General features: G+C 39.3%; 2 protein-coding genes across 2 annotated transcripts; both read right to left on the bottom strand.

The window, feature by feature from the left end:
* Positions 1-5,268: 5,268 nt before the first annotated feature.
* Positions 5,269-7,580, bottom strand: LOC126790699 (DELLA protein GAIP-B). The gene has a single exon (XM_050517040.1). It carries the CDS (start codon positions 7,439-7,441, stop codon positions 5,609-5,611), a length of 1,833 nt encoding a protein of 610 aa, XP_050372997.1. The 5' UTR covers positions 7,442-7,580; the 3' UTR covers positions 5,269-5,608.
* Positions 7,581-8,824: 1,244 nt separating this feature from the next.
* Positions 8,825-15,033, bottom strand: LOC126791161 (protein BCCIP homolog). The gene is made up of 18 exons (XM_050517571.1): positions 14,890-15,033; positions 14,730-14,806; positions 14,530-14,642; positions 14,378-14,438; positions 13,532-14,031; positions 13,340-13,432; positions 12,215-12,371; positions 11,956-12,042; positions 11,839-11,878; positions 11,188-11,373; positions 11,030-11,103; positions 10,660-10,884; positions 10,326-10,532; positions 10,153-10,218; positions 9,974-10,060; positions 9,841-9,897; positions 9,370-9,481; positions 8,825-9,281 (listed from the first exon to the last, which is right to left on the bottom strand). Exons 10-17 carry the CDS (start codon positions 11,345-11,347, stop codon positions 9,383-9,385), a joined length of 975 nt encoding a protein of 324 aa, XP_050373528.1. The 5' UTR covers positions 11,348-11,373; positions 11,839-11,878; positions 11,956-12,042; positions 12,215-12,371; positions 13,340-13,432; positions 13,532-14,031; positions 14,378-14,438; positions 14,530-14,642; positions 14,730-14,806; positions 14,890-15,033; the 3' UTR covers positions 8,825-9,281; positions 9,370-9,382.
* Positions 15,034-16,083: the final 1,050 nt, after the last annotated feature.

Raw genomic sequence — 16,083 nt, 5'->3', positions numbered from 1 at the left:
TCTATGCATGCAGCTAGATATATAGCATAATTATCGATATATGAGTTACTGGATGTATTGACTTACTCTCATATAATGATCCTCAATTTTCGTTTCCAAAATATATGAATGATTAATTGTCCAGAAACTTAAAATCATTAAAAGCGGAAAAAGATTTTACGCACCATCGAGTTCCCACACCGACGATTATTTTATTATTAAGGAGCAATCTCAGCCACTCAATGAGTAAGCATATCTAAGCAGTCTGAAGTCTAACGGTGCTCTAACCTTCGCCGTCTATATGAAGAAAGTGAACAGAAAAATGAGTCGCGATCGTGAATTATTGGAGCTTTACTCTTTAGATAATTAGGAGTCGCTATGGAAAAAGCAGCGGTGAGGCGTTTTGTGGATATCCTATTCGAGTTGAGTTTTGGGTTGAAATGGATGGCATAAATTTCAACTGGGTCTGGTGTTTTTGATAGTCAAAGATGGAGAAGTTCTTAAACCTCTGATAATCTAACCTTAATTTCTAGAAAGAAAAAAACACATCTAATCAAACCCAGAACTTTCCCAATTCTCTACATGTCCTCCACGACCCTTAAGTAGCTCTCAAATCCAACCAAGGAATCCAGAATTAAACTCGACGTGCTCGGTTTGGATTAGGAGCTCAGGTACTTAGGTGACCCAACGCTAGAGTCGGGTCAAGGTTACTTTCGGGTCTCGTCGTCCCAGCCGCAACCTTGTGGATTCGATGTCAGCTCGGCATTGACCACGGTGGTATAGGAACCGCACACATATCGCCGTCGAACGAACTCTTGATTACCGAATAAAACTAACGTCCGTTTTAGTCTAACGGTGCACGTGACCGCATGCGGCCGGTATTGGTGCTCTGACGGTGCGGTGAATAAGCTCCCTTAAAAAGCTAGGTATGTGTTTTTGATTATTGAATCTGCATGATGATTTGGACATGGAATTATTGAACTTACATTATAGTTTAGAATTCAGGCAGATAAAAGCCTTCACTTTCGAAATGGACCTACGATTCTGGATCTACCTTTAATTTCTTTATATCAGCCGGCCGGCCAGTCAGTCTCTTCCAAGCTCTGTCAGTCCACCATTGCCAGCATATATGTAAATATAGCTTCTCATCCCAAAATTGGCTATTCCAGTCTGACTTGGCTTCCCCTTAAAATTAAGTATACCCACCCGAATATCCCCTATATATTTCCCAAATTAATAAAGAAGAATAAGAAAAAGTCCTCTCTTTTTTTTTTGGTTAATAATAAGAAAAAATCCTTGGCTACGAGGCTTTTGTGCTTTTCTTCGTGGAAGTGTGACGAAGGTAATGTGATGGAGATTGGAGAATAGTGCATGAGATTGTGAGAGGTTCACAAAATTAAAACTTCAAATAGAGGGTGATGTGATGTGGTCTCGATAATTAAAATTAACTAAGGTCTTTAACAGGCCAAGTTGGCCATTAGGTACTAATTTAATAAGCAAATCTTTTGGCCTATGATAGCAACATTAACATACTGATATACTCCCTTATTCCACATTTTATACTACGTAATGAATTATATGTTTAAAACATTTCAGACTTGTAATTGTCAATTAAACTGTATTAGTTGTTAATTCTCTTCAACTTGCTGTCATTTATAACCCGTGATGACATAGGATTTTGAGTTACTTTGAATGAAAACACAGCTATAATTTAAAAGTGAAATTCACATAGTTCAATAGTATGTATGACAAATGTGTTCTTACGTATGTATCTGAAGGTCCAATATGCGAAGACTAACGTGATCTGGGTGCTTACTTTCATAGTTTCAAACTTTAAATTCATAACTGGTCTGCATAAAAGTTGTTGTAATCTTCGCTCACCCAATTAACAAATGAAATCAAACCCTAATTGATTTTTAAACATATTTTCCTCAAAGATGGGGCAGCAAAAGCAGTCGGAATCTGTATCCTCTCTAATTTAAAATACTAGTGGTAGTTTCACCTTAAAATGATAGTTTTATTGTTTGAATTGTGTAATCTGGTTTTATTATATATATATATATATATGATTTCGATGGAAATCTGATTGTTAAGGATACGCCATTAACGTCCCACCTTGAGTCGATCATCGATCATGCAGCATTAGCATTAAACTAAGTCTCATGTCAAATTAGAACGAGAGAGTTGGCATACAAAAAGGGTTATCTAGGTGGCCTTAGCTGAATCTAGCTATTATAGCACGAGGCTCTCTTTTTTTTTTGAAACGTTAGAGCATAAGGCATTCCTAGAAAAGGTTATCTGTTTAATGGAAGAGTTTGTGTTCTGATTCATCATTTATGAATTTGATCGTTATATTCTTTTCTTAAATTAGTAAGTGTGATTGGAAAAAGATTACTGAATTTCTCTAAGTTTTATACATAATTAGGTCTTTGATCTCCATCTACAAAATTAGTCATGATTACAGGAGTTACGGCAGACGTGTCGTTGATAATTGTTCTTAAAGTCAGATAAAAAAGTTAAGGAAATTAAAATTGGGGACAACTTAATTTGTATATGGTTAGCAACATAGTAATTCGTTTGCAGATCTGTATCGGTATAAAGATGAACATTCTCTTAGTAGATTCAATTTTGATCTAGTTAACTAAAAACTAGCATATGATACATATAGTAGGGAAATGAAGAAGTCTGGTATGGTATTATATTGCAGTAGAGTTACCGCTGGCCTGGTCTCAGAGGTCTGGGCACTACCTACATGAATACAGCCACTTATATATATGTACTACAAGCCTGTATATATCTGAGAAAGAGAAGCCATTTAATTTGAATAAATTCTGTTGTCCAGTCATCTGAGTTTCCATTCTATATACAATTAGCTAGTTGCTCTGGCCATTACAGACAAAAATCCAGAGCAATATTCTAAGCCCTAATGATAGCCGTAGCGTTACATCTGAAGAAACTGAGCAGAACTCTCAAACTCCTTCATTCTTCAAAGGGTTTTCTTAGGTATCAAAACCGAATATGGAAATCAACCTTGTTTGTAAATTTTAGTACTGCATATTCTATTGTTATTACACACCACACATGTGCATCAATGGTACACAATTCTCGATCCATTTATTAGTCAAAAAACTTGGCACCATTATATTACATATTTAAATATTACTAATATTAGTAACTACCCGCCCACAATCAAGAGAAAGAATATATCTAACTTGTCAAATGATGTGACCGTAGTGGTTTATAACATCACTTATAATTAAGGTTCAAAAAAAGGTTATACGGTAAGTAGGCGGATATCTATCTTCTAACACTTAGACGGCTAAACGGCACATAAGTGAATTTGAATTATTAAATATTTTTTATATATGTATTTAAACTATTTATATAATTAAAAATATATAATGATGTTCTATAATAATTTTTAAAATAATCTAAACTCAGAATAACTTAAGTTCAAAATCTATACATAAATATTAAAACAAAAGGTACATTGTAAAACAAATGTGTTGGCATAGACTTATGTCTAGCCATAATCAGCTATATTAATCATGGGCCTAGAGTCAAACACGACCCGAGCTGCCCATACCAATGGCAAGACAACAGCGCCAGCTGCGCAACTAGCTATCACTGACCTTAATATAGTCAATAATGCGCCCACAAACACACTCTAAAGAATACCTCAAAGAACACACCGAAATAATATAGTCCCACATCGAGGAGTAAGTGATCCATCTACCTCGATCCAACTATACAAGGTGCAATCTCTCTCCTCATTAAGTAAGCAATTAATACTAACATACATTGATACAGTTACTCTGTCAACATATATACAACGTCTGACTTAGGCATGAGAGAGTTGAAGACTGTCAAGACGCGGTCTCTCTTCTAACGCCGCATTGTATCTTATTTAACAAGTAAAAGGAGGATCGAGTGTTAGTGCGCAATGAACATCATATCACACGTAACCGTGGTTTATCTTAAGAAGGCAAACTGCAACGTTAACAAAATGTAAGACTAAATCTCAATTTCATCTTTTCTAAATCATTCCCTAACTCACTTGGTATAAGACTCGAACTCAATATCAATTTCTCATTCCTCATCTTATGTGTCATAATCTGAAATAAAAATATTCATTATGAAGTTTTTTTACTTCCACTACTTTTTTTTTAATCCACCGATTTTGACTGTTCTAGACTGCGGAAGAACGCCCTAGACCGCCTAAGTGGCCGCTAAATCCCTCAAATGTCACGGATGACTGAATCGGCAAAAAACGTGACGATGACCCACTTCCTAGCGCTTATGCGGTAACTTTTTAAAACATTTCTCATAATGAATGCAACCTAGCATTTACCCAGGTGTGAATTTAAATTTCCAATTTGAGGAAGTGAGAGAAACCCAGAAAAAAACTGGTACTCTAGTTATATCCGGAAAAATTGATGAAAAATAAACCAAAATTAAAGGCATTAATACATTTACTAGCATGTACTGATATCATCAAGTTTTAGAGAAGCTTACTACTTATCAAGGTAGTATATATACCGACACCAGTAAACTGTAAAAGCCCCAACATTTTTCAGCAAAGTAGAGTATGTACATCAGAAAAAAAAAAACATAATTGAGCCTCTCTTTCACTTTCTAGATTATGATTATGCTTTCCTGACATTAAAGATGATTCCTGAAAATTATAGTAGTTTCTGGGAAAGTGGGGTTTCAACACTTCCACTTCAATTATTATCTTCAATTATTTCTCATGGGTAAATTATTACATATATTCACTCATACAGTTATTTGATTATTTTTCACATATTTCTTCATTTCTTTTTACCACCGCAAAGCACATTGACATTTTTAGTAAAACCATATCCCACTAACAAAGAGATGGCAGTGGTATCCAGCCTATCTAGAACTGAAGAACCCCATCAATCACTTTTCCATTTTCACTTGCTTCATCATTCCACAAGTGAAAGGGGACTACTTCATCACTAGGTTCTTGTTCTTCCACATCATAGAATCAAATTAACCCATGAACTATACAAGTACATAACTCCCCTCTTCTGCACAGTATGTTATAGTAGTTCTCATAAACTACTATGCTGTCTAATAATTTAAATTGTGCTCTAAAGTTCAACTTATTATAATATGTTTCGAAATATGATAGAATTTCACACTTGGAACATTTAAGTTTATTTCATTCCCGGAACAAAATGTATTATATGTTTCGAGACAAAATGGTAATTTCGCGCTCTAGATCAGCATATATTTTGACTACTCAAAACAAAAATTGATCACAACAAATAGCAGTCAAAAAGGTTTTAATTTCATTTTATTATCACCACCAACCTATAGATATTAACATGGGTACACTCCATTATCATCATCCATCTCTTGATTCTTGATCCAGAAAAATAACCCCTTTGACAAAATTAAGTAAATTGAAAAAAAAAAAAAACAAAGACTTGGTAACGGTGGGTGGGGGCTTTTGTGGGTCTCAATCACCCTAAACGTACGCACCCCAGTTCAGATTAGCACATTGAGGGCCAACTCACTCATTGACAAGGGCCTGTTTGGTTGGCACTTGGCACCCAAAAAAAAAAACCCACAACGCGTCGACCAGACTCACTGAGTTGACTCAGTGACTCATCACCGCTTGAGAGGCGAGTCTCCAGGCCGAGGTGGCAATGAGCGGCCGAGTGTGCCACCCCAGCATTAAACACCCGTCGTTCTCTTCCACTCTGTACCCATCTCCGCCGGCGAAGAGCGCCAAAAGCATGCTAGCCTGCTTGAACGCGTTGGAGCCCAAATGAACCGGAGCGAAACCGGAATCACCAAACCGGGTCCGCCACTGAGCCAGAGTCTCGTGCCTCTCGACCCGCTCGACCCCTTCACATGCCACCACGTTGAAGATTTGCTTCCCCAGGTACACCTCCGACATCATCTTGTCCTGGCTGTTGACCGACCCCTCCAGCGAGTCAAACAGCGTCGAGTAATAGTGCAGCGACTCGTTGAATCGGTTCAGGAAAACCGGACCGTTGTGGTTCGCCTCCTGCTCCACCACAGTAACGATCTCCGGCTTCATCTGCTTCACTACAGACAGTACTTTCTCGATCGCACCGGGCCGAGCCAACAGTTTATGCAGCTCAAACACCGAGTTAACCGCAACCGATTCCACCTCACTCGGCCTCAGCTCCAGCATAGAAGCATCCAGATCAGCCAAGCTGTTGGCCACGAACCCTCTATACTCAAATTCTACATGAATGGTTTCGGCCAGCTGTGCTAGCTTCCAGCCAACCTCTTGAAGATGGTCCGAGTTGTCCGCAGCCGGCGGGCCGATACCTGTAAGGCGAAAAGCAGGCGGCCCGCCGGGTCGGAGAGCCAGAGCCTGCATCAGGGCCGGCCACTGCATCCCTTGGTTCATGGAGAAATCGATGACGTGAACTCTTTTCTTATCTTGGAAGCCTTCGAGGATGGCCTGGTTGGCGGTGAAGTGGGCGAACTTGATGTAAGGGCAGGTCTCGTAGAAGTGCATCTGGAGCATCTCCGAGTAGGAGTGGTCGATCGGAGCGGCAGGGTAGACGCGGAAGATGCGCTGGGCTAGAGCCTCGGCGAAGAAGGTGGCGACTTTACGCATGGCTCCGGCTTGGGAGATGGCGAGGTAGCTGATCTGCGTGACCAGGGCCTTGGCGAGGTTGAGGTTGTTCTGCTGGACGGCTTCGGCGCAGGCCATGAGGCCGTGGACTAATCTGACTCCATTTTCTTGCGAGTCGACAACGACTACAGGGCGAGATGGCTCGGCGGCGGTGGGGAGGGGGAGGGAGACGGGTTGGATGGAGGTGGTGGTGGGGTAGAAATCTGTGTTGGGTTTGAGTCGTTTTGGCTGTCGAGGGGAGGAATCGAAATGGGTCTGGCTGAAAATGGCCTGACCAGGTATGGCTTTGAGTTCATAATTGGAGGAGGAGGAGCAGTCGTCGAACTGTGTTCGTGGGCTAAGAGATTTGGTCCTGCTTGTGTTTATGTTCATGTTGTGATCTGCGAAATCGATGGAGGTTATGGTGGAAGATTCCGCCGGAGCCAAAAACGAATCTTCCAGAATAACAGAGCTGCTGCCACCGAGCTGATTCAACGGCGCCGCCATTACCGGGTCGAAATTCGGAGGCGGAGTAATCTCGGAGATCATGCTCTCCAGCCAATTCGACAGATCGGAGGGATTGTAATGAACGGTATCAGAAGCCAGCTGGGACAGCCCGTCGTCCTGAACAGTCCCCATGAACTCCTCAAGCTGCTCAAGCTTCTGGGCCACATCGGCCATGTTGGAAGACTTGACCTTGTAACCCAAAACGGCCAGAAGCTCATCCATGCCGTCGTCGTACATCGCCGCCTTGCCGGCCTTGTTATCATTAGAAGCGGAGGCCATGGGTGGGTTTGGATTAGGGTAGTGGGGGTGGCTATGATGCTCTCTTTTCATTATGGATGAAACTAATAGCTCGGAAACGGATGTGAACTCAGAATCTAAACATTTAGGTTTCGGGGCTCTCTCTCTCTCTTTCTATCTTGCTTTGGTTTTTTTTCAGTAGTCACTAGTTTGTGCAGGGCGGGGGAGGAGGAGGAGGAGGAGGAGGAGAAATAGGAATAATAAGGAAGCCCTAGTTGCCAGTTTTAGTATTGTAATTATAGAAAAATGGGGAATTATTAAAAAAAAAGGGGGTATGAGTAAGAAGGAGAGTGATGTGGGGCGCGAGCTCCAATGAGGGAGGGGGTTAAAAACCCAAAACAACGACTAGAGCTCAAACACTCACAAACAGATAAACATGAACATATTTTACATTTTTTTTCTCGTTTGCATGAAAACCCAGACTCACACGGCCTTTCAGCATTTACGTGACTGCTCTCTGCACCACAGTGATTCAGTGTTTCAGCGTGTAGTATTATTATTATTATTATTTTCACTCGTTGGGGGGGGGGGGATTTTACTGTGTTTTGGGTGGATTTTACTGTGGGTTTTCTTTTGATAATGAGACGTGACGGGTACATTTTGCATTAACGATGGTGGGTTATTGTTTAATATGGTGGCTTAATTTGTACTTAATTAAGTGAATTTGGGATGTGGACGTTAGGGGTTGAGATTAGTGATGGATGCGTAAGAAAGTTAATGCATCTATGTTTGCTGTAGGGTTAGTTAATCATTTTTGCATTGTTTCATGTCGGCGAATAAGAGTGTCAGATGCATTGTACTACAATTTAGGTAAATTTGCAGCTGTTTCAGAGATATAATAATAGTATTACTCAAGCAGAATGATTAAGGTGTTCAAGCTTTGTTTGAGTTGTGTGATTTATGAACAAGAAAATGCTCAAATCTATTCCCCTTTTTCTTCGATTTGATAATAGTAATAATACAACCTTTCGTTTATATGCAAGCGGATCTGTATTTGAAATTTCTATACACAGAAAAGAAAAGGAGAAATTTTCTGAATTGTTTAGCTTCTAATTATTGTGGTAGAACATGGATATACATGTTGGTACAAACATTAAGGACACATAGGCTTACATAATGCAGGATGGGGAAACGCATATTCCTGTTTTAGTGAATAAACAAAAGGCAATGATTGATCATTCACATACAAATACCAACTAATGGTATCATTTAAGAGAACGAAAATGGCATCCTTTAATCACAATGAAGAAGATAAGAGTGGGTTCTTATCCTTTCGTACATGAAAATGAAAACAACCCAATTACTGCTTCAGCAATATCACTGCTCAAAATGTAGGCGTCACTGTGGTAATTATTTGAGCTCAGTCACTCTCACTTGGCAAGTGAAACCAACAAGAAGAAAAGAGCAAGAGCGATCGGACAGAAAGCATCGACTAAATTATGCATGTAGTTAATTGTTTTAAGTTTAAGGAATTTCAAAGAACTTGTCAACGTGAAAAGAACAAATTCTATTCATATTGTTCTTACCGCCACACAATTATAAGACCAAATAATAGAAGACGATGGTACTTTTCTTTGGTGTCTTGCGTAAATTCGCAACTCTTCTTCACTCATACAGAAGTTTTTCCTAACTGGTTCATATAAAATCTCCAAGATAAGAGCAAGAATGATGGTCCACGCCACGTTGCTCCATACACGTCTGTAACTTTCATTAGAGACTTCATTTTCTCTCGATGAATCTTATGAGGGGAGGGACCGTTTGGGACAAAACGAATGGTTCTTAGATCCTCACCACGTGAAGGTTGTAATATGCATTTGCCTCTAGCTCCCTCTATTATTCAGGCACCGGCAAAAAGGAAATTAAAATTTGGGACCTGCAAACACAGATGGGGATTGATGAATATACGAGGGCGATTACTACGAACAATAATTGAGGCAAATAAGCAAAAGAGTTTACTCAACCTTTCAATGAGATTCAAGGTTCCTGTATTAAAGATTGCAGCTGTTGTTGGAATGTAGAGATCTTGTCTGCTTTGACAGCCATTACTAACCCCATTTGCTGATAGTTTCTTAGCTGCAGAAGTAATTACGAAAACATCACACATTGTTATATTCACAAAGGAAGTCAAAATAACTATGATTACACGCTGTTCCTGTGAAAGTTTCAATCTAACTTGGTAATGCCATGATCTTCACTACCTGTCCCCGTAAAAGTGTACCTCTTTGATTAATGCTGGTGAGTGTGTATTACGAGTATTATGTGTAACCTGCCAATGTATCTTTGTGGATCCTCTAGACGAAACAAATCACATAGTAATTCAAGAAAACTAAAAATTTTCCCTTCCATATTTCTGTGGAGATGAACTAGTCGCAGCATAATGTATCTGGGAGTTTTACTGAGAAAGTAGGACAGGCAGCCATAATACTACTTGCCTCATGAGGTGCAATCTGCGGAGTCTTCAAAGAAAATTCAGAGGACCAGGTGCTGAGCTGAAATACATTTGAAAATACAATTAGTAAATCATGTGAAAAGCATATGATGGTATTCAGATCAAAGAATAAGTACCTTATGAAACAATTCATCTTCTGGCTTTACATATATTATTGCCTCTTCATTATCATTCTGCTTCCTTTTCTGGTCAGCATTTTTTTGCTGTACATTGCATCACGAAAAAAATAAATCAAAGGCATAGATGAGAATTAAAGAGAGAGTTCAGTGAGCACAGAGTTGCTTGAACAGCTTACCTTGTAAAATTTGGTGACTAGTATATAACACTTAAACCGAAAGGATTTTTTGAGCTCCTCTGTTGGCTGCCATGAGGGAAACAACATATCTAAATTAAGAAGAGAAACATTCCCAGAAGACAATTGAAGACAGACAAGCTCATAATTCTTATTATCAATCTAATGATTCTAACCTCATCTTCTGTAGCCCACGAGACTTCGTTAAAGAGACCTTCATAAAGAGGTGGCAAGAGCTGGGGAGGTAAGTTTGTCACACGTTGAGAGACCAAAAGACCGACACTTTTTGCTTCCTTACCCAAAAGTGATCTCAGGTCCTCTATTACATCCTTCTGAGAAACTTTCAAGAGAAACTTCTGAATTTCTTTCATACATTTATGGTCCTGTTAAGAATGAAAGAAGTTCCATCAGTCTATGTATAGACAATAACTTACAAACCTACAGGGGCTACAGGTATATAGCAAAAGGATGTAACTAAATTACTGGAGCACGCAAGTACAGATTACTTGCCTTGTATCTCCCCAGGTTAAGGACGGTAACAAGACCAAATATTCCATTATCTTCATCATCCTCTATTTTCACGACAGACCCTACAGTGGTCTGTTCCAATATTAAGTCTACGAAACCACTCAAATCCCACTCTTCACCATCAAGGTAGGTCTGCAGCAAGGTCTTCACTCCATGAAAGTCATCGGCTTTTGGATCAAAGAATGCAAAATCTACTTGAACATTTCCCTTTACAGATAAGAACCAAAATTTCATAAAAATCCAAGTGTAAACAGAATGAATGAATATACTAAATACTGAACTTCAGCCTTTCAGCAAAGAGCCAGTTAATTATATGGATAATAAATAGTTCTCACCAGAAGTATTTGCTTACATCAAACTCTTCATCTTCGGAAGATTCCAACTGCTCATTCTTGACTTTGAAATCATTCTTTACTGATTTATCACCTGAAAAGTTAACATGCAGACATAATTATGATAAAAACAAGACTCATTTCAAACCAAATGGAGTCAATATGATGGTGATCATGCCTCCGGAGCTTGATGGTGATTTATGAAGGACTTCTTCCGTATGCATTCGACGCTTGGCAGAAAAGACAGAGGCAACCCTAGCAGCCTGACGAGAAAACTGGGAAAAGAAAGAGGGACGTGATTTCATCAATCCCCGACGCCTTGTCGGCCTACGGGGCATCTTCGCTTTCTATTGCTACTAAATCACTGTATAAGTTCATAAAGATCGATTCAGCATATCATTAAAGAACTCAAAATTAAACAGCGCACGAGAGTAAAGCATACACTACACATTCCTATCACCTATCAAAACATAATCACCCGAACACTTTCATCAAAATGAAAGAACTACTCACTAATTCTAACTATGCTTTGAGAACACATGAGAACATTTACAAGTGACTCATTGCACTAACCGAAATTATTGCCGAATTTGGCAAACCATTTGAAACTCTTCCTATTCCAATTCCGAAGAAGACCGATTCAGCATAACTCAGCTAAGTGATGAATCTATGTAATGCTTTAGGTTTAAAGAACTTATAGCTCTCACAATTGCTACGAGCTCACAACTTCACAACAACCTTACTTGCTTTCAAGTTTAGCTAGCAACTCTCTCAATCGACAATATATATAGCTGAAAGTAAAGCATAAAACGAAAATTAGCAAACTCACCGGAGTTTTTGACGGAAACCTGTGCGGCGAGACCAACCACCTGCAACTCTCCGTCGGCGTCGGAATCCGGCAAAGGCAAAATGAAAAGCGAATAGAAATAAGAAATGGGAGTTTCACCAGTATAGTTCAGTTCACTGAGGTTGATCGGGTGAAGACTGAAGAGCAGAGCTATCGAGTTGAACGAAGACGAGTGATCGGCGCGAACTGGCCGGATGGAGGAGAGGGATGGGTAAATTTGGTAGTTAGGTCTTCTTCTTTTACTGGGATAATTCAAAGGCCCAAATAAACTAGGCCTTGGAGAAAAAGTACACAAGCCCAATTAATCTAAAGCAGAATAGAAATAGATATAGAAGATAAGTTTTGATCACCTCGTCACCTGGTACTCAACTGCTGACCAGGAGAACGGGGTTGTGAAATATAAATTTCGAGTTTAGAGTCCATTCCAAAACTCCATCATCTTGATGCTTACAGCGAGTTTTAATCGCTATCCTTGTCTATATATAGCTCAAGTTCAAGGAGTCGAGGGTCACCACCTAATGGAACAGAGTTGTAGTAAAAATTTTGTATGGCTGTACTATAAATTTGCATGGTAAAGCAGAGCCCTAGTGTTATGAGCAAAGTGAGACGACCGCCGTCTGTGTTTCGTTCCTGAGCTTAAATCGTGAATCATCGTGACTATTAGAGGGTGGGGTAACGACGTTGTTTCTTAGCCACTAGGCAATTCCCTGATGTTCTCTGGGAGTTTAGAGAAAATACGAGCCCAAGGCCCAATACACATGTTTGCATTTGCGACTTTAAACCCAATCCAAAACTGCAAGTGACGATGGAGATATACGACGGTCAAAATCGGGGGCGTTGTGCCCTAACTCGGACAGAATTGTTGTCACCTCCTTCACCGAGTCACTCTCTCGATACCACAACGAGTCTTTTTTTTTTTCCAGTCCTTTTCAGAATTATTGGTTTGTGTTGAAATTGAGTGATGCTCCGTCAAGAGCTTGGAATTTCTTACCCACTCAATCTGGTATGCACTCAATCTGGTATGTATGGAATTTTTTGGAATTTCTCACTGAAGAATTTGGATAGCCCTTATTGTCCGGCTGAGGTTTACATGATTAATTGTCTCCACCACTACTATTAGGTCAAATGTAACGCTATCTCATGTCACACATTTTATCATGTTTTCCCATGACACTGGTGAGAACTATATATAGCAATGTTGTATACATGGTTTGGTTTTAGGGATTCATCAAGTATGAAAAATAAGTGATTGGTAATGTATATATGGTTTGGTTTTACAGCTCATTGTAAATTCTCATACCAATTTCTTCCTGATTATACTAAATGGTTTTGATCACCACATTAAAAAAAAAGCGTAGATAAACCGACAACTAGAGACCATTTAGCCAACAAAAACATAAATATGGGAAAGATAATGGCGATATTGTATATTAGTATGGAGAAAAAGAGAGGCAAGTGCGATATATATAATTATATATAGCACCTGATTGATTCCATGTCTAGCGGCAAGGCCACCTTCTTGGTACCCAGTCTTCATGTGATCATAATGCAGTTCGTCATTCAGTACTCTTATTGCCTGAAATCAAAGTGTGAAATAGCTGGAATGAGAAATTCAGTGTCCCAATAGTATTGACATTTTGAAGTTCTACGTTAAGAAAAGAATAAGGATTAGTACCATATATGGTAGAACTCTAGTTTGAGAAAGAAGTATAATGCAGTCCCTAGCCCTGTTAATGATATCTGGATCCTTTGTTCTTGTAGTTGTCGACACCGAAGCAGAAAATAAATTTTGTAAGAATGTTCATACCAGACTTCCCGAAAAATTGGAACAAGAACTCTGGGTCGGTGACAATGTATCGATTCAGTGCAGCAGCTTGTTTACCAAGTAAGGACGATGCTTGTACCAACACACTACGAGGTGAGCCAAATGAGGATTGTGTTCAAGAGAACTTCAACTCTTCCCCTCTCGTCAATGTTGCCAAGTTGGGTTACTTCTCAATCTCTTCAATTGTCCGGAAACCTAAGAATCAAATCCTTTGTTCTTTCGTCTGAATATTAACGTGTGGCTAATATAGCAGAAGAGCACAAATATGAAGGTTAGGAAGACATGAGCTGTGTCACTTTACACACCTTCAAGTGTTCACCAAGACGTTGCCGTTGTTTAACAAAACGCTCCTGGACAAATGGGCAGTATGTAGAATTAGAAAAGCAGAAAACTTAGCATATTCAACATCTCCAGCATCAACTACTGATCAGTCTTTCGTCTGAATATTAACGTGTAGCTAATATAGCAGAAGAGCACAAATATGGACTATCTGACAGCTCATTGTAAATTCTCCCGTACCAATTTCTTCCTGATTATACTAAATGGTCTTGATCACCGCATTAAAAAAGCTTAGATAAGCTGACATCTAGACATTTTCGCTTACAGAAACACATAATTAGGGGAAAGATAATGGTGGCATCGTATTAGTATGGAAAAATAGAGAGGCAAGTACGATAAATATTGCGGCTAGGGCACCTTCTTGGTACTCAGTCTTGATGTTATCATAATGCAGCTCCCCCTTCAGTACTCTTATTGCCTGAAATCAAAGTGTGAAATAGCTGGAATGAGAAATTCAGTATTGGCATTTTGAAGTTTTACAATTAGGAAAAAAGGAAAAGGATTGGTACCATATATGGTGGAACTCTGGTTTGAGAGAGAAGTATAACGCAGTCCTTGCCCTGTCAATGATATCTGGATCCTTTGTCCTTGTTCTTGTCGACACTGTTATGTAACCCTCATCCTGAATTGGTGACCATAATTTGATAAGACAAGAATGAAATCTAAACCCCAACAAAGCTAAACTGTTTTGCCAAAATTGAACACACACCAGATTCAGCAACACAGAAATTCCATGCTCAGCTAGAGCGGATTCCGCATCCGGCCAGCCTTCTTCCAGTTTTGGTACTGCACGCCCGATTCAAACTGCGAATGAATTACCTGGACGGGGATTGCAATACGGTACTGAACAAAGGAGATAAATTGATTACCGAAGCGGCGTATGATTGTTTCTGTGAAAGAGGTAGGTTCGACCTTCACCCCCAACTCCATCGGCTCCGCGTCAGTTTCCATCCTCGTCACCTCTCCCCTCTCTGGTTACTTCATACATGTTAATTCTCTGGGCCTTAAAACTAATCCATGATGCTGTGTTTGGATGGAGTAATCTTATGATGATATAAATCTTTTTTTATGCGAATTTTATTTTTAAGAGTATAAAATTCTAAGAATTGAGAATTATTTTGTTTGGATACTATTTCCTGTATTAAAAAAATGGTTAGAATTGCATAGAAAAGATTGGGAACTGAAGAATAACACCTCTTTTTCATAGAAAATAAACATGGAAACATGCTTCAATTTCTCCTTATTTTTTCCAATAGAATTTGTACTTTCTTTTGAATTTCAATCTAAACTAAGATGAGGAATATCAAATTTCTGAAATCTAATTAAATTCTTCATTATTTTCCTCTATCCAAACACAACATAAGAGTAAATTTTGTTTTCTTTTACGAATGAAAAGTAGTGCAGGCATTTTGGCCCGAACTTACCGAACCATCCGAGATCGTAACCGGCTCAAACTGAACTGTGCCGGGTCTGGCTCGACTCGGGCTGTATCGATAGCTCGTCTTCAGCTTGGTTACGGTATTCATATTTACATTCGTGAGTATACCATACCGACCGAATATGTCTATGTTTACTGGTCGAAAGATAGATCAATAATAGACATGTATTGGTTCAAATTTGTATTTCAGGTAGCTCTCTCTCTCTCTTTCTCTCTCTCAATAGATGCAACTCTAGGCCATTTTACATGAATTTAGTTCGTACGACGTAAGACCAATATCTCGTTTACATGTCACCTCCACTTCAGTTATCATGTTCAATAAACAAAATTTTCTCATCTTGGCTAAATGAACAATTACTTCCAACCTGGGCCGAATCCTCCAAACTAATTTGAGAAATGCTCAATTGAATTCTTAAGGAGTGCTCAATAGGTGCATACAACGCCCTACCGATCGCGACACAAACAATGGAATCTTTAAGGAATGCTCGATGCAGGTGCAAATCCATATCAATTGCGACCCATAAGCCAAGAAAGCAAATGTCACCAATGTATAATCGACTCACCTTAGTTAGGACAAAGTATATGCCCAAGACGATATGATAAGTAAAAGTTGTCAACATATAAT

The sequence above is a fragment of the Argentina anserina genome, chromosome 4 (genome assembly GCF_933775445.1).
Source record: "Argentina anserina chromosome 4, drPotAnse1.1, whole genome shotgun sequence".
NCBI classification, from domain to species: Eukaryota; Viridiplantae; Streptophyta; class Magnoliopsida; order Rosales; family Rosaceae; genus Argentina; species Argentina anserina.
This window is presented reverse-complemented; position numbering and strand designations above follow the sequence as displayed.

Coding starts and splice junctions, on each gene's coding strand:
- LOC126791161 (XM_050517571.1), bottom strand. CDS start 11,347: ATGCCCCGTAGGCCGACAAGGCGTCGGGGATTGATGAAATCACGTCCC. Junction 10,885..11,029: donor CCGAAGATGAAGAGTTTGAT/GTAAGCAAATAC, acceptor TTATCTGTAAAG/GGAAATGTTCAAGTAGATTT. Junction 10,061..10,152: donor TAGTCACCAAATTTTACAAG/GTAAGCTGTTCA, acceptor TGCAATGTACAG/CAAAAAAATGCTGACCAGAA.
- LOC126790699 (XM_050517040.1), bottom strand. CDS start 7,441: ATGAAAAGAGAGCATCATAGCCACCCCCACTACCCTAATCCAAACCCA.